The 22,585-nt window shown below is 52.3% G+C and overlaps 1 protein-coding gene across 1 annotated transcript in view; it reads left to right on the top strand.

The window, feature by feature from the left end:
- Positions 1-21,605, top strand: part of MGAT5B (alpha-1,6-mannosylglycoprotein 6-beta-N-acetylglucosaminyltransferase B) — a 70,989-nt gene extending 49,384 nt beyond the window's left edge. The window contains exons 11-17 of the mRNA XM_055408491.2: positions 3,256-3,386; positions 11,377-11,532; positions 12,530-12,676; positions 12,862-12,978; positions 18,633-18,707; positions 19,086-19,342; positions 19,753-21,605. Of these exons, the coding sequence (XP_055264466.2) occupies positions 3,256-3,386; positions 11,377-11,532; positions 12,530-12,676; positions 12,862-12,978; positions 18,633-18,707; positions 19,086-19,342; positions 19,753-19,951 (1,082 nt within the window). The 3' untranslated portion in view covers positions 19,952-21,605. The remainder of the gene's footprint in view (positions 1-3,255; positions 3,387-11,376; positions 11,533-12,529; positions 12,677-12,861; positions 12,979-18,632; positions 18,708-19,085; positions 19,343-19,752) is intronic.
- Positions 21,606-22,585: the final 980 nt, after the last annotated feature.

Here is a 22,585-nt window from a genome sequence, read left to right as displayed (position 1 = left end):
CAAAGCATCCTCATCAGGATTGTCTCTGAGTTAAGAGTGACTTTGGTTCCAAGCAGGGTCCTGAGGAATTTGCTTATAAGTAAAGTAGCTGATCCTTACTCAGCCCGTCAAGTGACTGCATCCCTTCTGGGTGTTCATTGACTTTTGTGTTACTCTTCTGGTTCTAGGCTGCATCAGAGGTAGATGAGATTTTTGAATAATACACAAGCTTGATTTGGAGAAGGAAATGGCAACCTACTCCAGTATACTTGCCTGGGAAATCCCATGGTTAAAGGGGTCTGGCAGGCTGCAGTCCATGAGGTCACAAGAGTCAGACACGACTGAGCGACTTGACTGGGAAGGTGGGAAGTTTCCTTGGAGCCCAGATGAGGAAACTGAGGCCCAGAGAGGTGGAATGTCCTGTCTGAAGTCACGTGGTTTTGTGGGTGCCAGACTCCCTCCCCAGGGCCCATTGCAGGGTTGCATGAGGCTTCTCCATGAGAAGAGTGACTGTCCTAACAGGTCATCAGGTGGCAATGTGCTCACAGCCGAGAGATTGGATTTGGGTGGGTGGGTAGTGGTGCTGACGCTCTGGACTGTAGAAATAGCATATATGACAGCAGAGAGAAAAAACACAGGATCTGGGAGCAGATAGGTGGCTCTTTAGCAAAGATTCCTTAGTTTATATTGGATATGGTAATTTGAGAGTCACTGTAGATTCCTGAGCTAGGGAATGCCATGAAGACTTTTGTTGTTGTTGTTGTCATGCCGTGTAGCTTGTGCTTTGCTTGCAAGATCTTAGTTCCCCAACCAGGGCAAACTCCTACTCATCCTCCAAAACCCCATATCAAATGTCTCTTCTTTTTACCAGCACTTTCACTAATCACCTTATCTATTCCAGGCAGAATGTGTTTATAACTCTTAAACCTAATTCTGTTAAAGCATATATTGAAATATGAGTTATTTGCTTATACATTTATTTCCACTGATAGATTAGGAAACACTCAAAAAGGAGCCACTAACTGATTTAGCTTTATTTCCCTGGAGCCTATCGAGGTCTTCAGAAAATGTTAATTGATTGAATAAATTAAAGAAAGAGAGAATGAAACACAAATTTGCCTGTCTTAATGATATCCTAAGTCCAGGAAGGAATTCATGAACAGACCTCTTTCCACATCTAGCTGGTTGATTTACCCAAAGAGCAACTGGGAGGCTGGCTGCCTCTCCCCACCTTGCCCCGCCCCAGGAGCTCTTTTTCATGGTCCCTGTTATTTTAGTTGGTTGCAATAAATCCCTGTCCCATGTCTACTAGTTTAGCTAATTTTTCTAAACCTGTTACTTCTTGTGGAGTTGGCGGAATGAGATTTTCTTGAAAATGGGAGAAAATGGCGAGCAGGAGGGAGGCCTGGTTGCAGCCCCAGCTGGAGCCAGAGAGTAGGTACAGAGGCGCGGGTGGGGCTGGGTAGGCAAACTGAGTCAGGGAGAAGAGTCTGTCTGCCTTCCTGGGGCTTCTCCCATCCTGGGCAGAGCCTCCTGAGGCAGGAGAGCTTCCTGAGCTCTGAGCATCACAGAAACAACTCCTGGCCTCCAGCCCCTCCCTATTCCCCCCCAACTCCCCCAAGCCTCTGAAGCCCCAGTGTGTGCTTAGTCGCTCAGTCGTGCCTGACTCTTCGTGACCCTATGGACAATGGGGCTTGGCGGGCTACAGTCCATGGGGATTCTCCAGGCAAGAATACTTGAGTTGCCATGCCCTCCTCCAGGGGATCTTCCCCAACCCAGGGATTGAACCCAGGTCTCCCACACTGCAGGCGGATTCTTTACCATCTGAGCCACCAGGGAAGCCCAAGAATATTGGAGTGGGTAGCCTATCCTTTCTCCAGGGGATCTTCCTGACCCAGGGATCAATCCGGGGTCTCCTGCATTGCAAGTGGATTCTTTACCAACTGAGCCACCAGGGAAGCCCAGAGAGGAGATCATTTTGTTTTGCAGCCAGCAAAGACTCGTCCTTGCAATGGTCAGATTTTTCACACTCAAAAATCCATGAGCTTTCTGGATAGAAAACCACCACCTCTTCTAAGATGCACCAGATATTAATTAAGAATTTTATGGGTACTGAGGGGGTTGGGTAGACATACTATGTTAAATCTACACATTTGAATTAAAGTATACATCCCAGGACTCCCCTGGCAGTCCAGTGGTTAAGACTCTGTGCTTCCACCGAAGGGTGCGCGACTTCCATCCCTGGTGGGGGAACCAAGAGTGGCACGGCCGAAGGAAAAATAAAAAGTATATCCCAATTATAGAAATGCTAAAATGTGAAAAACGTGCATCTGAAATGAAGAAACGGGGTGTTTGGCCTCAGGGTTGTTCTGGGAAATCACCGCCATATGGCTGCTGCCAACCTATTTCCCACATGCAACGTCTCCCACCGGGAAGGTAGAGTAGGTGTAATTGGGTTCCATAGGCATTCTGCTCGAGGTTCTCTGCGTGGAAAGGAAAGACCGTGGTCCTTACAGATGGATGGCACCTGTGCCCACTCCTTTAGCCGGCCGCGGCAGGCAGAGCTAATCAGTGACATGCCTGGAGCCTGGCGGAGGAACTGGAGCCGCAGCTGAAACGCACATCCTGCCCCTGGTGCTCTGGGTTCTGGGAAGCGAGTCAGGCTGCGAATCCGCGCTTTGCCCGCACAGGGAGGGCACTCAGACCCCAGAGAAGGCTCCTGGGAGGAGAGGAGGTGACGTGCGAGTGGGGCCCTGGAGCGGAATACGGTTTTCTCATCGTGGCAAAGGGCGGTGGGCGCTTAAGCGAAGGGCAGGGGCAGAAGCTTGTAGGTGTGAACGCGAAGATGGGTCCGCGCATGCGTGAACCAGCCGGGCCGGGCGCTCCCAGGGGCCAGGGACACAGACAGCTCCGCCCTCTTAGATTCCGACAGTAACGCACGAACAAATCACGTGTACTGTCGTGTCTGATCAGTGAGTTCTGGGGCAAAAGATGAAGCTGGGAAAGGAGACGGAGAGGGGCTGGGGTCAGGAAAGACCTCTCAGCTGGGCCCTGTGAGCACAGATCTGCATGGAGAGCGAGTGGGGAGGCGGTGAGAGAGGCCGCGGAAGGGGGCCAGGCCCTGATGGATGGATGTTCTCCCCACCGCCCAACCAAAACCGCACCCCTTACCCCCTAGCCCCCTTCCACTTCTCCGCCAAACGGGTGTCCCCTCCGATGCGGCCAGTCCGGGTAGAACAGGGCATGCCCCTTCCTGACCTCGTTGTCTGGGTGCAGCTCATACCCCGGACAACTCCTTCATGGGCTTCGTGTCCGAGGAGCTCAACGAGACAGAGAAGCAGCTCATCAAAGATGGCAAGGCCAGCAACATGGCGGTGGTGTACGGCAAGGAGGCTAGTATCTGGAAGGTGAGACCCACTGGCCCCCAGACCCCATCACCAACCCTCGGCCTCCAGGAAGCTCCCACCCCCCAGCCCTGGACGGTGGAAACGGCCCCCAGTAATGGTCAAAAAAGAACTGCCGTTGGAAATACCACCCTGGGACTCCTGCCTCACTCCCCTCCCTGCCCCGACTCTTTGCAAAAAATTCAAATGGCTTCATCCCCTACCCTTGCTCCGATGGATCCACAAACACTCTAACCCACCAAAGGGGTTCAGGCTACATGTGGGGATTCTGGGGGGTGGGAGGCAGGGGAGAAATAAGAGAGGATTAGGGATTGGAACCCCAGCTTCAGGGCAAAGTCCCTCCAAGAAGCACCGTCTGTGTGGGACGTTACCGCTCACCTGGCCACTGACCTGTTCTCTCTCCTCTTTTCTCTCTGCCCCCCTGGCAACGAGGCAGCTCCAGGTATGGTGACTGTTTGCCGCATGCTCCTTCCACCTCCTGCCCCTCCCTGCTCTCCACGGGGTCTCCCCTGGGGATGCTCCCAAGTTGGGCTTTCTGGGCTTGGTAGTGCCTGTGGATGGACCAGACCAAGGTGGGAGGAGGGTGATGGGGACATCAGGGTCTCAGGTGGGCTCTTTCTGGGGCCTGGAGGTCAGGGTCCAGCTTGGTGTGGAACAGGGCAACTCCTAGGATGGACAGTTGACCTAAGACAAGTGACACAAGGTTAAAGGTTGATAATAGAGATGCCCATCGTGGGACCATCGGGCAGCGCCCACAGCCCATGTCAAGCTGTCACATGACCGTCTTAGTTACTGATTCTCACGCTGTGTGGGTTAGGTCCGGCTGTCGAAGGAAAGCCCTGACTAACCGTGATTGAGACAAGAGGGACGTGTGTCTGCTTTCCTGTTAAGAAGCTCTGGAGCTGTCAGTGTTGGGCTGACCCCAGGGCTCTTTGCCCTGGTTGACTCGCTGTGTTTAGTTCCCATCTGCAGTCTTGCTTCATGGTTTAAGATGACCACAGACAGTGCAGTCATTACATCTGCCCTTCAGCCGGTGGGGCAGGGGCGGGGGCTTTGGAGGAGGAGAAGGAGGAGGAAGGTTAGGTTTAGCGTATCTCCTGAACGTTACACACAGCTCTGCGCCATATGGCCCCGTGGCTAGGTCTCAGTCCTGTGGCCACGGCCAGAGTTCGGGGACGTTGGACGTAGGTGTGCTCTAGCCGTGTGCCCAGCTCAGCCCTGGAGTTCTGTGGCTGAGGAAGGGTGAGGAAAGAGGTCTTAAGGGACATCTCACGAGCTGTGCCAAGACAACCCTATGAGGTCACAGTTCAGTTCAGTCACTCAGTCATGTCCCACTCTTTGCGACTCCATGGACTGCAGCATGCCAGGCCTCCCTGTCCATCAACCAACTCCCGGAGCTTACTCAAACTCTTGTCCATTGAGTCTGTGATGCCACCCAACCATCTCATCCTCTGTCATCCCCTTCTCCTCCCGCCTTCAATCTTTTCCAGCTTCAGGGTCTTTTCCAAGAAGTCAGTTCTTCGCATCAGTTCAGTTCAGTTCAGTCGCTCAGTCGTGTCCAACTCTTTGCGACCCCATGAATCACAGCACGCCAGGCCTCCCTGTCCATCACCAACTCCTGGAGTTTGTGGTCAAAGTATTGGAGTTTCAGCTTCAGCATCAGTCTCTCCAATGAATATTCAGGACTGATTTCCTTTAGGATGGACTGGTTGGATCTCCTTGCTGTCCAAGGGACTCTCAAGAGTCTTCTCCAACACCACAGTTCAAAAGCATCAATTCTTCAGCACTCAGCTTTCTTCACCGTCCAACTCTCACATCCATACATGAATACTGCAAAAAACATAGCTTTGACCCAATGGACCTTTGTTGGCAAAGTAATGTCTCTACTTTTTAATTAGCTGCCTAGGTTGGTCATAACTTTTCTTCCAAGGGGCAAGCATCTTTTCATTTCATGGCTACAATGATTTTGGAGCCCCCAAAGTAAAGTCTGTCACTGTTTCCACTTTTTCCCCATCTATTTGCCATGAAGTGATGGGACCAGATGCCATAATCTTAGTTTTCTGAATGTTGAGTTTTAAGCCAACACTTTCACTCAGCTCTTTCACTTTTGTCAAGAGGCTCTTTAGTTCTTCGCTTTCTGTCTTAAGGGTGGTGTCATCTGCATATCTGAGGTTATTGATATTTCTCCTGGCAATCTTGGTTCCAGCTTGTGCTTCATCCAGGCCAGCACTTCTCATGATGTACTCTGCATATAAGGTAAATAACCAGGGTGACAATATACAACCTTGACGTACTCCTTTTCCTATCTGGAACCAGTCTGTTGTTCCATGTCTAGTTCTAACTGTTGCTTCTTGACCTGCATACAGGTTTCTCAAGAGGCAGGTCAGGTGGTCTGGAGGTCACAGCCATGGTTAATACTCATCCAGTCAGAGCTTACTGTTGCCAGGTACTCACATATATTTTCTCGTTTGACCATCAACTGTGAGGTTAGTGTGACAAACTAGTTAAGTGGGCGGGGCTGGGATTCGAACCCACATCTAACTCCAGGGCCAGGACTCTTAGCTCCGACCGTACATTGCCTCCTCATTTATGATGCCTTGGACGGTGGCAGAGAGAAGCTCTGGAGGCTGAGCCCTGGCTGAGATGTCGGTGCCCAGCGTGAGGACAGAGCAAGGGGTCATTTTCATATGATGCCAGACAAGCTGGCTGCCAGGATGCCTGGGGCACTGGGCAAGGGAGTGAGCACAGCCAGTGTCTGCTTGTACCAAAGAACACTGTTCAGAGACTGCCCCAAGAGAATGAGAGGTCATGAGATCTGGGAAGAGAACAGTTTTATCTCGGGCTCAGGAGCTTCTGGGATAGCCAGGAGCAATGCTGTACAGCAAGAGACCTCAAAGAAGCTGCTTCCAAAAAAAGATATCTTTGCTCTGGTCTTTGTGACCAAAGGCAGGCAGAGGTGGCCCGGTGAAAAACGGAATAACAGCAGCATCCTGGGACAGATGCCATCCGGAGTTCAGGGGACCAGGTGGCAGAGAGGCGGAGGAGGAAGGAGAAGGCGTGGTTGTCACATCCTTAGGGGAGCCACAGCCGGGATCAGGGTGAGGGTTTGAGGACTTTTGTGTCGAGGAGGTTTGTCTTATCCTGGCTCCCCAGAGCTGGAGGCTAAGGCTTAGATACTGCTATTTTATGAGATTCTGTCCCAGGAACCAGGAGTGAGAGGATGGGGAAAAGACTGCTTATTCAGGTGCAGCCTTGCTGCTGGAGGAATCATTCTGGACATCAGAAGTGCCATGTGGGGGGCCTAAGCTCGGCTTTTCAAGCTGCAACTCGGCTTTGTTTTTTTGTTTTGTCTTTCCTCCTTAGGTTTACTGAGGTATAATTGACAGAGAGAAACTGTATGTATTTAAGGTGTACATGATGGCATGGTATACATATACACTGTGAAATGAGTACCACCATTAAGCTAATTAACACATCCATCACCTTGTATACTTTGTGTGTGGTGAGAACATTTAAGGTCGACTCTCTGGGAAAATTTCAAGTGTTCGGTACAGTTGAGTAACTGTAGTCACCGTGCTAGACGGTAAATCCCTGGATTTATTCCTCTTGTAACCGACAGTTTGTCCGCTTTGACCCCCATGGCTCCGTTTCCTCCAGCCCAGCCCCTGACACTCACCATTCTGCTATTTCTGTGAGATTGACTCTTTTCAGTTCAAGAGATGAGTGAGATCTTACAGTTTGTCTCTTTCTGAGTCTCAGTTAGCCTTTCTAAATGAAGTAGAATAGCCTAGAAACAGTAGAATAAGAGGATGTCAGAGGACTTTATATGTATTAAGGGTAACTATTGTTTTGTAAAACTTTACACACATAAATACATATGTATGTATGTGTGTATATGATTAGGTGAAAAAAAGTGAACAGTGCATGTGACATGAGCCCATTTGTCATGTATGTGGGTGGTTTAGAGAAAATGTATATCCGCTTATCATGCATAAAAGATCCGAGGAAGGCACACGAGAAACTGTTAACAGCTGCTCTGGTAATGGGGTCAGGAAGTTGAACAGGGGCCTTGGAGACATTTTCTTCACACGTTACATCCTTGATTTGATATTTTTCTGGGGGCATGAGTCAATTTATAATAAGTAATCCTTTTTACATTTGGTGTGATGACATATTATTTGACTCTGAATCTACTATTTTATTAGTTGGTTTCTTTTTTCTGTTTTAAAAAAATCTATGTATTTATTTATTTTTGGCTGTGTCTTTGTTTCTTCGCAAGGGCTTTCTCTCGTTGCAGCAGGCAGGCTTGGTTGCCCTGGGGCATGTGGAATTTTCCTGGACCAGGGATCGAACCCGTGTCTCCTGCTTTAGCAGGCAGATTCTTAACCACTGAAGCACCTGGGAAGTTCTCTTTTTCTCAGCTGTTCCATGATTTCCCCCCTCACTTCTTATCTTCTTTTACATTGATATATTTTTTAAAATCCACCTTCCTTTAGCTAATTATGTTCTCATAATATTTTGGTTCTGATTTTCTTAATGTTTTTGTATTCTTTGAAGTGATGTGAAGTCGCTCAGTCGTGTCTGACTCTGTAACTCCATGGACTGTAGCCTACCAGGCTCTTTAGTCCATGGGATTTTCCAGGCAAGAGTACTGGAGTGGGTTGCCATTTCCTTCTCCAGGGGATCTTCCCGACCCAGGGATCGAACCTGGATCTTCCGCAATATAGGCAGAGGCTTTACCCTCTGAGCTACCAGGGAAGCCCCAGGCTACCGTAAAGGTTTTAACATACATCCTTGACTTATCAAAGCCTAATATAAGTCAATACTTTAAAGCTTTTATGGGGTTGTAAAAGAATCTTTAAATGTTTTATTTCTATTCTCCCCAGCTGATATGCTCTTATGGTATTTTAATACTGTCCAGATATTTTATACCACACAATATATTAGTGTCGTTGTTTTATAAAGTCAGTGTTTATTTACATTTACTCACATCTGTCCTTTTTATTGATTTGTGTTCCTTCCTGCGTCACTGAGATTCCGTTTAGGATCATTGTCCTTCTCTAGAAGGAAACACCCTGGTCGGGGTTTGCTCTGTTTTTGACTTTTCTAAAAATGTCTTAATGGTTCTGTTCATCATGTACAAATTCTAGCTTGTCCTCTGCCCTCTGTCATTTCTGCTGACAAGTCAGTGTGGCTCTTACTGTTCCTTTAGAGGTAATGTGTGTGTGTGTGTGTGTGTGTGTGTGTTTTCCGTTGCCTGCTTTTGAGGCTTCTATTTATTTGGTTTTCAGTAATTTCACTAAGATAAGCCTCAGTGGCTTTTGTTGTTGTTTGTTTTGTTTTTATCCTACATGGAGTTTGTAGATCTTCTTGACGCTATAGTTTGAACTTTCACTAATTTTAGAAAATTCTCAGCTACCATTTTTTAAATATTGCTTCTGCCCAACATCTCTCCTTTTTTAAAAAAAAAAATTTGGCCAAGCTGCACAACTTGTGGGATGTTAGTTCCCTGACCAGGGATTGAACCCCACTCCCTGCATTAGAAGTCAGAGTCTTAACCACTGGACCACCAGGAAAGTCCCTGTGATCCATTTTGAATTAACTTTTATATACAATATAAAGTATGGATTGAAGTACTTTTTCCCCCATTAAAAAAAATTTTTTTTAATTTGTATTTTCTTCCCCTTTCCTTTCCTTTTTTTTTTTTGCATATGGATATCTAGTGATCCATGACCGTTTGTTGAAAAGACTGTCCCTTCCTCCACTGAAATGTCTTTGTGTCTTTGTCAGAAATCAATTGACCCCACATGTGTGGGTCTATTTCTGGACTCTCTTCTGTTCTATTGATCTATCTGTCTAACTAGATGCCAGCATCACAGTCTTGATTACTGTAGCTTTGTAATAAGTCTCGAGATCAGATAAGTCTGCCCACTTTCTTCGTCTTTTTTCAAAGTTATTTTGTCTGTTCTAGGTCCTTGCATTTCCAAATGAGTTTTAGAATTAGCTTGTCAATTTCTATAAAAATGCCTGCTGGGATTTTGATTGGGATTTCATTGGTTCCTCTTTTTTTTTTCTTTTTGAGTTAGGGGTGGTTCTGAAAAGTGAATACGAAAAATCGTAGAAATAATTTGAGGTCAAGAATAATGTTCTCTTCCTCCAGAGAGGATTTTCTTTTATTCTTGGCTTAGAACTGAGGCCCTTGCAATCCCAGATCGCTTTTTTTTTTTTTTAATATTTTTAGCCATGCTTAATGGCATATGGGATCTTAGTTCCCCAATCAGGGATTGAACCTACACCCTCTGCATTGGAAGAGTGGATTCTTAACCACTGGACCGCCAGGGAAGTCCCCAGATCACCTTAATCAGTGATAGTGATTGAGACCATTTTTAAAGAATTCAGTCTCTGTTAAGAGTGATTCTAGTTCTGGTCCACCCTTTCTTTCATCAGTGATGTAATTCCTCAGAATTCCAACCCCAAGTGTGGTTTCCATCAACGCTTCCTGTCTGTAGCAGGCCTTGAACTTAGACTTTCATCTCCCAGGTCTGCTCAGCTGCCTAGATCCTGCCCTTGGAATCCGCGGGTGGGCCCCCCAGGAGGAAAACCAAACGCAACACTGGCCTCGACAGTCTCCCTTCCTCTTTCTCCCAGGTCTTGGCCTCATAGTTTTTCATTCTTTGTCAGATTTTCAGGGCCATCGTAGGTGTTTTCCCTGTCTTTCCTGGTCATTCTCAGAGACAGGGCTGATCTGCGTCACCCAATGTGGTAGGCCTCTTTGTGAAAAATTTATGCACTTTGAGTTTCAAAATGTGAATTGTTATTTTAATATTTGTTGATAACATTCTTCAAGAACTGTGGCTTATAACCTAAACCTGGGCTGGAGCTTCTTGTGGTCTGACTTCATGCTGGCTGGTAGGACATGGGGAACCATGGGTTCTTTGTCTCTGACCCATTGATCTGCTGGGAACCAACACTCCCTGAAAAGAGCTCCAAGCCCCACCCTGATTCATGATCTTGTAGCTACTTTCCCCTCAACTTATCCCTTCCTTTCTTCTGCGAGCCTCAGAAAACTCTAAAAAATAGACCCCAGCAGCCGATCCCATGCTTATTCCTACGGAGGTCCTACACTGACTGCAGCTCCCTGCTCAGGGCCCGGGCCGTAGGGTCAGATGGGCGCCCAGGCACTGAGGTGTGATCTGCTGGCCCATGCTGCACACCTCTGCAGAGGTCCTCAGAGGTCATCAGGGTCCAGAGGAGGCCAAGTAGCTCCATTTGTTGTTCAGTCACTAAGCGTGTCCGACTCTTTGTGACCCCGTGAACTGCAGCACGCCAGGCTCCCCTGTCCTTACTGTCTTCTGCTCAAACTCATGTCCATTGAGTTGATGATGCCATCCAACCATCTCCTCCTCTGTTGTCCCCTTCTCCTCCTGCCCTCAATCTTTCCCAGCATCAATGTCTTTTCCAGTGAATCGGCTCTTCTCATCAGGTAGCCAAAGTATTGGAGCTTCAGCATCAGTCCTTCCAGTGAATATTCAAAGTTGATTTCCTTTTGGATTGACTGGTTTGATCTCCTTACTATCCCGGGGCTCTCAAGAGTCTTCTCCAGCACTGTAATTCAAAACCATCAGTTTTCCGGTGCTTAGCCTTTATGGTCCAACTCTCACATCCATACATGACTACTGGAAAAGCCATAGCTTGACTATACAAACTTTTGGATGCAATTGGATGTTGGTTTCTATGGGAGGCATTTGGAAGACAACAGGTCCATGGCTAAACAGGCCTAGGGCCCCTGGTCTAGTCCAACCTCTGCAACTCACAGATAAAGAAATTGAGGTCCAGAGAGGAGAGGGGGCGTCTTCAAGGTCACACAGCTGATTAGGGACCTACCTGACACTGGGCCCATGTTTTCTGACTTCCCAACTAGTGATGTCTCTTCAGTGGGCTTTGCCATCTGTGGTCAGAGCAAGGCCCCCATCTCCTCCTCCTCCTCTTCCAGGGGAAGGAGAAGTTCCTGAGCATTTTGAACAAGTACATGGAGATCCACGGCACCGTGTACTACGAGAGCCAGCGGCCCCCCGAAGTCCCAGCCTTTGTGAAGAACCACGGCCTCTTGCCACAGCCTGAGTTCCAGCAGCTGTTGCGCAAGGCCAAAGTGAGCCCCACCCCCCTCCCCCATCCTCACCCCAGCCCGGCCATAGACGCCCAGGAGGCTGCCCGTACATGCCTGCCACATCTGCCACTGTCACTCATGCCACCTTCTACGTGTGGACATGCCCCAGCACACTCTGCTGCCCTGAATCTTGTGTCCAGGCCTCCTAGGTGCTGGTCAGAGCCAGGATTAGAGATAGGGATACCCGTCAGGGAAAGGGAGCTGGATGGGGTTCAGTGATGGGAAAAAAGAGTTGGGCTTCCCTCCTGCTGCCTCTTAATACCAGTCCAGCCGACTTCTGAGTCAGGAGTAGATTTCAGAGCCACTGAGGGAGTAGAAAGACAGGCCAGGGGGAAGAGGAGGAGCAGCCAGGCTAGAGTTCCATCTGACTGCTTCTGGAAGTCCCTTAACTGTGTCCTTGGAGCATGATCCTGCTGTGGGCCCTGAAATGTCAGCTGAACCTGGAGGGTCTCTTTCCAGCTGCTAGGTCCTTTCCTAATCTGACCATAGCTCCTTTCCTTGGGCATCTTGGGTATGTGTGGTGTGTATGTGTTGGGGTGGAAAGAGGATAACTTTGTGCAGTGAGCAACCCAAACAACCTTACATGGCAACCCCAGATTCAGAATCACTTATATCATCCAGGGGTCAACCCTATGAGCACTCCTCCTAGTGCAAGTCAAGTGCTGAATGAATGTCTTTTGGGTGAGTGAGTAAATGTCCTTTGAGTGTAGGAGTGGCCTGAAGCCTTGTAAGCTTGGGAACCTTTATTCTTCTCTTTTCCTCTCCAAATCATAGTATTTGGAGTAGGAAGAAGCCATTGATATGACCTAATTAGACCTCCTCATTTCACAGTGGCCAAGGCACACAGCCGGCCTGTGCTCTCTACTGCCCCAGTTGCCTCTTGTGAATGTCCTGACCCCAACCTCACCCCCAACTTCTCGGGGCTCCTGGGCTGTGATACCCAACCTTCCCTGATCACCATGCCACCTTGGTTCTGCAGCTCTTCATAGGGTTCGGCTTTCCCTATGAGGGCCCCGCCCCCCTGGAGGCCATCGCCAATGGCTGTGTCTTCCTGCAGTCCCGGTTCAGCCCGCCCCACAGCTCCCTCAACCACGAGTTCTTCCGGGGCAAGCCCACCTCCAGAGAGGTGAGTGGGAAGGGCCTGAGCCCACATCCAGGGGCTCTGAGATGGGATCCCAGAGTTCCTTGGAAGGGGAAGACTGAAGTCTGGGGTGAAGGGAGAGATGGCCCAGATGGGTGGGGGCACCTCCCCTTGGCCCAGCCCAGCTTGGCAGCACGGGGAGAAGCCGCCTGTCTCTGTTCCCTGGCTAGGTGTTCTCCCAGCATCCCTACGCAGAGAACTTCATTGGCAAGCCCCACGTGTGGACCGTCGACTACAACAACTCAGAGGAGTTTGAAGCAGCCATCCAGGCCATCATGACAACCCAGGTGAGGCTCGGATCCAGTCAGGACCGCCAATATCCTATACTTTGGGTCTTTGCTATAAACGGAAAAAGATGCTCCTCTTGGTGAATTCAGACTCGCAGGCCTGGATTGACAAATTTGTGCAGGGGCCCCACTCACCAACTTGGATGTGTGTGTGTTTGTCGAGGAAGTGGAGGCGGAAATACGCTTTTGTGCAGTGGGCAGCCTGCACAACCTTACATGGCAGCCCTGGATCCAGAATCAGTTATTGAATGTCTTTGGAGGCCAGGTCCTGTTAGCACAAGTTAGGTGCAGGGTGGTTTCCAGGATGAATGCATGAAGGTTCTTTGGATTTTTGCTGTCTCTGTGGCCTTGGGCAGCACATCTCAGTGCACACAGATCACCTGGGATCTTGTTAAAGCGCAGGCTCAGATTCAGCAGGTTGGGCGGGGCTGAAGCCCTGCCTTTCAAACCAGATCTGTGGTGGTGTTGGTGGTGCCCCCTTTAGGTAGCAAGTGGGTGGCCTATTTGTGTTTCCTCCAGCAAGTGTGTGTTGGTGTAGGCAGGAGATGCATTGTGTTTGTGAGGGGGCAGGGAGGCTTGTGCAGCTCCCCTCCTCCACTGGCGCCTTTGGCATCTGAGAGCTCCCTGTGTGTTCTCGTGGTCCCTTTATATAGAGAAGAGGCCAGACTGTGTGAACGGGGTGGGGGTGAGGGGTTTCTGCTCACCACAGTCCCTCTGGACCCACTTCTTGTGGTAGTTCGGACCCCAGGCTGAGCCAAAATAACCGCTCCTGCTGGGTCCTCTTCCCTGCCCAACACCACGTTGTTCGTTCATTGAGTGTGCCCTCCCTGGGGGGATGTGTGGCTCAGGTGGGCTTGTGGCAGAGTCGGAGAGCATGTGGGGCCAGGGCTCTACAAGGGAGAGCCATGCCCAGGAGGACGCCCAGCTGCCAGGGGAGCTGGGGGCCCTGCTGGGCTCGGGGCAGAGGCCAGCAGGCATAGATCCCCCTACGGTCTTAAATGCTTAGCTCTGGGTCCAGAGTTCTGCCTGGCTGTCCTGACCATAGGCAGGTTTGCATTTTTTTTTTTCCTTTTTTATGGGGGTGGCCACACATGTGGCTTGTGGGATCTTAGTTCCCTGAACAAGAATTGATCCCCGTATCCTAACCATTGGACTGCTAGGATGGCATTTTTAAAACCCCCTCCTGCATCCCATGGATCACCCTCTCCCCACTCAGCCCACCCTCTCAGCAATGGCCCCAGAGAGTCCCTGCCTCCCGCACCCGCTCCCTTCCTCTACCCACTACACCCTCATCCTTCCCTTCTGAGCGGGTGTGATTGTTTCTTTAGAGAAAGTGCCAAGGAGACTGCCGCGTTACAGCCTCGGTACACTAGTTGTAGCGGACGTGGCCAGGTTGACCTGCGAAGTGGCTGAACCCTGGGACTCTCCATCAGTGGTGTGGGGAGAGCCCTCCGCCCCCTTCTGAAGCATCCACTTAAGCAAATCCTCCTCTGTTGGGAGTTCCTCCAAGTCTCAGACTGAAACTGTGTTCTTCCAGGAGCTGACCCCAGACAGGGATTTGACTACAAGTAGTTTATTTGGGGGGTGATCCCAAGAAGGAAGGTTCTAGAGTGACAGTGAGTCAGTGTGTGTTATGGAGGTTACCCCTGCCTGCAGGCACCTGATGCTCAATGCTAGAGGGGACCTCTGAGAGGTGGGGTACTCAGATCGAATTGTCCTACCTGAGAAATGAGGAAACCGAGGTATTCCTCCCCCAGCTCCATCCATCGCTGGATGGGTGCGGGGTGGGGTCAGGTTTCAACACTGGGCTGAACAGGCACCTCCGTGGAAGGTATGGGGGAGGATGCTGTGGGATGCTCTCCTGGAGGAAACCCCCCACCCTCTTCCTGTTCCCTCTGCCCACCCCTTGCCAAAACAGTCATCCGAGGCTTCCACCCGGAGGTGGGGGCAGAGGCGGGGGTGAGAGGGGGACCTCCGAAGGCTTTTGTCCACCCGCAGGTCACAGGCCTGGCCCCACCTCTAGGACCCCTCCCTGGAGAGAAACTCAGTGAGTGAGATCCCTGTGGAGATGGTGTTCTCAGCTGCAGACCTAAAATGGGGGGCTGGGGGTGGTGGTTTGTGCATGTGAGCCCATTCATCTATTCACACATTATTTCTGGTTGGACACACAAGAAACTGATAACGTGGCTGCCCCCAGGAAGGGTCTGGGCATCTGGGGTCAGAGGAAAACTTCCTTTGTCTTGTTTTCTCTTGATTTTTTAAAAACATGAACATCTGCTTAATTGTGTTAATTAGTTAATTAAAAATCACAAGAACATAAGGGTCCGGGAACTAAGGTATTGCAGATTCACCAGGCTGACTCTCGCAGCTGGACTCCAAACCAGCCCCAGGCCCCTCTGCCTTTAACTACCCCCACTCCTTCCCCACCTCCCAGTTAACGCAATCCCTGGAAGGTGTTTAAAAGGCAGACTCTTGGGCCTGTCCCTGACTTCTGATTTCAAAGGACCGGTGTGGCTTGGAGTCTGTGTTTTACTCTTTTTTAAAAAATTTATTTAATTGGAGGCTAATTACTTTACAGTATTGTGGTGGTTTTTGCCATACATTGACATGAATCAGCCACGGATGTACATGTGTCCCCCCGACCCTGTCCCGAACCCCCGCTCCTACCTCCCTCCCCATCCCATCCCTCTGGGTTGTCCCAGATCACCGGCTTTGAGTGCCCTGTTTCATGCATCGAACTTGGACTGGAGTCTGCATTCTAAACAAGCCCCCTGGGTAAATCTGATCATCCTAGTTTAGAAAACAGAGATAGCTGGCAGGAGCTCAGAGAGCGAATGAGGGCCGCCATCGGGGGACACAGCTTCTTCTGCGAGTCGTGGGCCTTTTGCAGGGAGGGGGAGGGGCCGAGAGGGACCCGAGGCATCAGCCCGGCGGCCCCCACCCTTTGCCTGCCACCCCCCACCCCAACAGGCAGCGAGGAGGCTCCAGGTGGGGGCTCTTTTCAGGTCTCTCAGCCTCTGTGGGTTTGCCCTTCAAGCATCTCTCTGTCCAGGGTGAGGCCATTCGAGGTGAGGGAGGGAGAGGAGGGGCAGGGAGGTGGGGGGAGGACTCCTGCTTTCTCCCCGCCCGTCGTTCTCATTATCACAGGCCGGTAATTCCAGCAGGACCAGCACCTGCCATTCTGTGAGACGGATCACTGTGCACACCTGTAATTAGACCTAATGGGGGTAATTTCCAGGCAGGCTGGCTCGTCCGGTGGGAGATTCACGGCAGGTGGGACGTGGCTGCTATGAAAGGTCCTCTCATTCGGGGGAGGGGGTGCAGCTTTGAATCACCGCGTGATAGGCTTCAAACCACGAGGGGGATAACTCGGTGGCTGCTGCTAGAGCAGGCAGTGACATTTGGAGGGGAAGTCTCTTCTCTGGGGGTTTATTTATAACCAAGACTTGAAGCCTTGTACCTGAGGCGACTGGGGAACTGCTTAGGGCAGCAGCTGGCGGCCGGGGCCTCGGCGGCCAGCAGCTCGGGCTGGGACTGACCGTGCAGAGCTGAGGGCTGAAAAGCTGTGCTGGTCAATGGGCTGTGAAGGATGTGGCTGGGGATGGACCTGGGGACTTCTCTGGGACCCCACACACAGACACACAGACATACACACAGACACACACAGACACACACACACACACACAGACAGACACACACACAGACAGACACACAGAACTGCCCCCAGGTTAAGGATACCTGCTCACAGTGCAGGTGAAGTAAGGACCGGGGCGAGGTCAGATGGGAGGGGCCTTGTCCCGAGACTTGGTCCTGGTGGCGGCTGCTTCCCGAGACCCACCTCAGGCATGTCCCCTGCAGGCATGGGCCTGCAGCCCCTTGAGGTGGGGTCTCCAGGAGGCAGGATTGGGCTGTGACTCCACCCACCTCTGATGAGGAGGAAGGGCGGGTGCAGGGGGAGTGTGGCCTCGAGCAGACCTGCAAGATTTCACTACCAGGGCTGAAGCTACCTGATTTCTGGCGCTGCTGGATGGGAAATGGCATTAACAGGAGGTGGGCTGGCTGGGTGTGATGCCAACACACAGACACACACACACACACACACAGATACAGACACACGGACACACACACAGACACACACACACACACACACACGCAGGGGTGCTAAAGGCTAAAACAGATCTTTCTCTGAGTCTGAGATGGACTGTCTCCCATGTCAGCCTGATCTTGCCTTCTGCCCACCTGGCCAATCTTTCCTCCAAGCTGGCAGTGTGCTGGGCCAGCGGGGGGTTGGTGTAAACAGGGCAGGGGTGGCCAGTCAAGAAGAGTGGAGGAGAGGTGGGGGTCCCTACTCCCAGGAGGCAGACCCCTCATCACTTCCTCTCTCTGTTCCCGTCACTTCTCGGGCCCCAGCTGCCAAATCCGTCTGCTCCCATCAGCCCCGGCGTGCCCTGTTCTTAACTTTGATGTTTAGATGGACAGTATGTGGCCTCTGCTTATGGCACCTAGTTCATGGAGCTCCCAGGTGCCTGATCTGGGCAGGAAGCTTCACAAATGTAATCTCATTCCATCAGGCTGAGAGATGCTCTGGGTTCCTTTGCGTGAGCCTTCCGCATCTTGGGCAGGACACAGGCAGAGCCAGGATGCTTTTCTGTTCTGTGACTACTTCCCCGGTGATGACTGTGTACCAGGCAGTGGGTGAGGCCTCAGGGGTTCAATGGTGAACAAGTCGTGGTCCCAGAGTGCATGGGGCTCCTAACCTGAGGGAGACAAGGGACACATCAGAAATGATGACACAGGCACCAGTTCTACACACTGGGGAAGTCTGGGGCGGGGGCCAAGGAAAGTGGTCTTTTAGCAGGAGTTTAACAGGAGGTCTGCTTCCTGGAGGAGGTGACATCTAAGCTATGCTGTGCTTAGTCACTGTTGTGTCTGACTCTTGGCGGCCCCATGACCATAGCCCACCAGGTTCCTCTGTCCATTGGGATTCTCCAGGCAAAAATACTGGAGGGGTTGCCATGCCCTCCTTCAGGGGATCTTCCCAACCCAGGGATTGAACCCAGGTCTCCCGCATTGCGGGCAGATTCTTTACTGAGCCACCAGGGAAGCCCAAGAATACTGGAGTGGGTAGCCTATCCCTTCTCCAGGGGAACTTTTCGACCTAAGAATCAAACTGGGGTCTCCTGCATTGCAGACAGATTCTATACCAGCTGAACTGAGCTACCAGGGAAGCAAAGAATACTAGAGAAGGTTGCCATTTCCTCCTCCAGGTGAACTTCCTGACCCAGGGATCGAACTCACGTCTCCTGCCAGTGGATTCTTTACCACTGAGCCACCTGGGAAGGGGAGGATGACTCCAAGGGTTGGCTCGGAAAGAGCAGACTTCATAGCCCAAGTGGAGATGGAACAATGAGCTTTAGGGAAAGAGGAGAAACTTGGGGTAGCTGGAAAGGAGCCAAGGAGAGATGAGCTGTCCTGAGCCCCTGGGGGCCACTGTGGGGTGCACTGGGGAGCAGGGCATCTGAGTGGATGGGGTGGTCGGCTCACTGGGTGCAGGATGCCTGAGCTCCCAGATCTCTGCTCCCAGAGCCGAGCGGCCAGGTCTGGGGAGCCCCAGGGTTTCTCCTGACCCATGTGTCTGCCTGTCTCTCCCACAGGTGGACCCCTACCTGCCCTACGAGTACACGTGTGAGGGGATGCTGGAGCGAATCCACGCCTACATCCAGCACCAGGTGTGTGGGTCCCCCACTGTCTGTCTCTGGGGTGGGGCGGCTCCAGAGTCTGAGGACCCACCTCTGCCCAGGGTGCAGGGTGCTTTAACCCCCCAGTCTTTCTCCAGCCTGTTTCCTTCCCTGTGGAGGGTGGAGATGGACTGCTGGGGGGCCAACAGTACTGCTCAGAGACCAGGCCTGGAGCGCCCCTCTCCTGGACCCCCAGCTCTAGCATCCCAGCCTCCATATCATAGCATGAAAATGCAAAGACTTTTATTTTTCATTTTATTATAAAGCTGTTTAAAAGCTTGGTAGCAGGCAAGGGGAAGGAGGGAGTAGGTTGAGTCGGTGGGAGAGAGGCCCCCATTTTTCCTCCTAACTCTGCTTTCCTCCCGGCAGGACTTTTGTGCAGCCCCGGGTCCTGCCCCACCTGGGGCCCGAGCCCCACAGAGCCCCTTCATCCTGGCTCCCAACACCACCCACCTAGAATGGGCCCACAACGCCAGCTTGGCCCCCGGGGCCTGGCCCCCAGCGCACTCCCTCCGGGCCTGGCTGGCTGCCGCAGGGAGGGCCTGCACAGACGCCTGCCTGGACCACGGGCTGATCTGCGAGCCCTCTTTCTTCCCCTTCCTCAACAGCCAGGACGCCTTCCAGAAGTGAGTGAGCCCCCTGCCTGACCTGGCCCAGCTGACCTCACCTGTAGCCCCTCACTCCCTTGACCGCCATGCCCCCTGGCCTGCCAGCAAGGGTGAGGGGGACTCAGTGCTTCCCAGAGAGGAAGGATCTGGAAGGGACCTTCCAAGCAGGTATCCACATTGCAGCTCTATACCCTTGGCAAAGCCTCAGACCCCTGCCCAGCCTGTCTGGGCATCTTCTAGGTCCAGGTTCAGAAACTGCCCGATTCCTCCTGATGCATCAGCCTGTGGCCCTGCCCTCCTGCCCGCTGTCAGGAGCTGCCCACCCCAGCATTTCTCCCAGCGCCTCCTAGAAACATCCCTGGGTCTGGAATGGGTGGGGGGAATGGGCAGTGCCCACTGAGTGACCACCTCTGGTGGTGCCCACCCAGGCTGCAGGTGCCCTGTGATGGCATTGAGTCAGAGATGAACCACCTGTACCCGGCCTTCGCCCAGCCCGGCCAGGAGTGCTTCCTGCAGAAGGAACCTCTGCTCTTCAGCTGCGCCGGCTCCAGCACGAAATATCGGCGGCTCTGCCCCTGCCGAGACTTCCGCAAGGGCCAGGTGGCCTTGTGCCAGGACTGTCTGTGAGGGTGACCACCCGGCTGGCCCTCCCCACCGCAGGAGAAAGCACCAGCAGATTCCGAGCTCCAGTGACCCTACCCTCGATGCCCCCGAACTGAAGTCTTCTTCCTTGACCAGGACGTGGGCAGAGCAGATTGGTGTGTAGGTCTAGGGAGGGGGGAGACTCTGCCAAGAACCTGGTGCCCACCCTCGGCAGGCTCCTCGTGCTCCTCCCAGAGGCGCATGGCAGCACAGTGGCCAAGCAGCTGGGGGTTGGTGCAAGGGTCCCACTGAGTGGCCCAGGAGCAGGCGGTCAGAGGCCCCTTGCTCTGTGCAAGACCAGATCTGAGCCAGATGGAGAGAGGGCTCTTGTCCCTCGTGGGGCCAGGAGGGGCCCTCTGGGTGTACGACAGAGGGGCGGGGTGACGCTCGCTCGATGGCCCACTGAACTGTCCAGAGAGTGGGGAGTGATGCATGAGGGGTCGACCTTGTCCCTCTGGAGCCGTTTGCAATTGGGCAGAAAGGGTGGGGGGTCTGAGGGAAGGCCAGGTTGGGGGACCCCGTTTATGCCTCCTATTAGCTTTCCCAAATTCCCTCTCCCCTCCACACTTGGGGACTACAGTCAGAGGCTGCAGGGACCACCTGGACCCTGAGTTGAATTGTCTCCCTCTTGCTTGTTCCAACACTCTTCACTTTGGGCATTTCCTGAAACCTCCCCCAGCATGACTGCGACTCCAGACCGTGGACTTGCTTCCAAAGCCTCAGGCCCCGCCCCACCTCCCAAGCATCTTTTGTAGGCTTGGGATGGACCTTCAGCCCCACAGCACACCTGGCCTATTTCCTGGCTCCCCAGGCCTGCTACCCCCTTATGCCCTCCCACCCCATCAATGCTGCATCCGCGTCCCTACCTCCAGCTTCCTGCAGCCTCAGACCTCCTCTGGATCCAGCTGTCCATTCATCTTTGTGTGGCATGCCTTCCCCTTCACCCTGAGCCAGAGCCCTGCTTGAGGAAAAAGACCAGGACTTCAGAAACACTGCCACCCAACCCGAGTTGGTTTTTAATCCCACTCCCTTTCTGGCAACCTGCCCCGCCCACCTAGGCCTGCCCCTCCACCCTTTCGGGGAGGCAGCAGCAGGACCCTGAGTCCAGAGAAGGGGGACTAGGCCTGCTTTGGGCCTGAGGGTGGACGCCTCCCATCAGAGAGCCCTCTCGGCCTGGGTGGCCCCTGTGGCCACAGAAACTCAGTAGTCACCAAGGACCTGACCTGTCGGGGGAAAGCAATAGAGATACTCTTTTCTCTCTCTCTTTTTTTAAAGATTTATTTCTTGAAATAATAAATATTTTATTGGGATGTGAGGTGCAGAGGAGGAGCTGTGCTATTTCTCATCTTTTTCCTGGGATGCCCAGGCCTGGAGGAGGAGTGGGGTGTGAACACCCAGGGTGGGGGGCAGATATCTAGGGCTCGTGGGCCCCTCCTCCACATTGTCACTCCATCTACAAGGTTGGTGCTGTGTCAGGCTGCTTAGAGGAAATCCCTGCAGGTGTCAGACGTCCACAGGCCCCTCTGACCACCCCAGCACTGTGACTTTAGGGACCCTGCTTGACCAGCGGGCTGTACCCAGTTCTGTTCACCTGGGTCTGTCCTCTGCTGCCTGTGCTTGCTGTGAGGTCAGAGAACAGAAATGGATTTTGATGAGAATCTCTGAGCTGGCTTGTGATGAGATGACTGACTAAGGGAGGGAGGTCAAGACAGCAGAGGAAAAAGAGTTCATCTCCCAACGAACACATCAAAAATACATGTACTACACATGGAACAATTCTCACAGAAAACCAGCTGAAAGCTGGCAGAAGATCCTTCACAACCAAAGCTGCAAGGAAGAGCCCAATGTAAATAGGTAGGACAGGGAAAAAAAAAAAAGCAGGATGGACTCTGTACCCCTGGGAGGGAATTGTGAAAAACGAAAGGGTCCCTCATCCTGGGAACCCCCTTTGCCATTTGGGAGGCCCACTGGGCAGACAGGGAGCTGGAATGGCCTGGTCTCTGCTCGAGAGGACTCTGCAGGTACTTCCTTGCTGCCAGGCAGGGCAGAGAGAGACCAGCACTGACAGCTGTCACATCGCTGTACTTCCCAGCCTGAAACACGCTCCTGCCAGTATATGCAGGGTGTGCAGTGGATGGGGTTTCAGCTGACGGACCCAGGGAGAAGGCTCGATTTAGCTGCGCAGAAACAGCCCAAAGGGCCTAGAATGTGGTCTAGGCCACCACTGTTAAAGCACATAAGATGAGCCATGAGTCTGCCATAGGACCCTCCACTGTCAGTTTGCTCAGGCAGGGTGTGGCTACAGTGGCCATGAGCTTTGTGAGAGTGTACACTGCAGGGGCAGGGCTGACATCTGAGCCAATTATCAGTGTTCCCTCAGCAGAGGCAAGTCCAGGGTGGGTCCAGCAGCTGCAGACTTTGTTGGTACGCACACTGGGTGCTGGGCAACATAACAGAATTGCATGTCCCCTGTGGACAGCCCCTGAGGAGGAATACACAAGGGTTTCTTTCCCACTAGGAGAACTCCACTCCTGCCTACCTCACACTGCAGCTTAAAGCCAGATCTGGGGTTATTTAATCCAATGACTGGGGAGCAGACCCTGCCCCCAACAGGGCTGT

This window comes from Moschus berezovskii, chromosome 20 (assembly GCF_049115385.1).
Source record: "Moschus berezovskii isolate FMDL1 chromosome 20, NW_MosBer_1.0, whole genome shotgun sequence".
Lineage (NCBI taxonomy): Eukaryota > Metazoa > Chordata > Mammalia > Artiodactyla > Moschidae > Moschus > Moschus berezovskii.
Note: the sequence above shows the minus strand (reverse complement) of the source record. Positions and strands in the feature narration are given on the sequence as shown.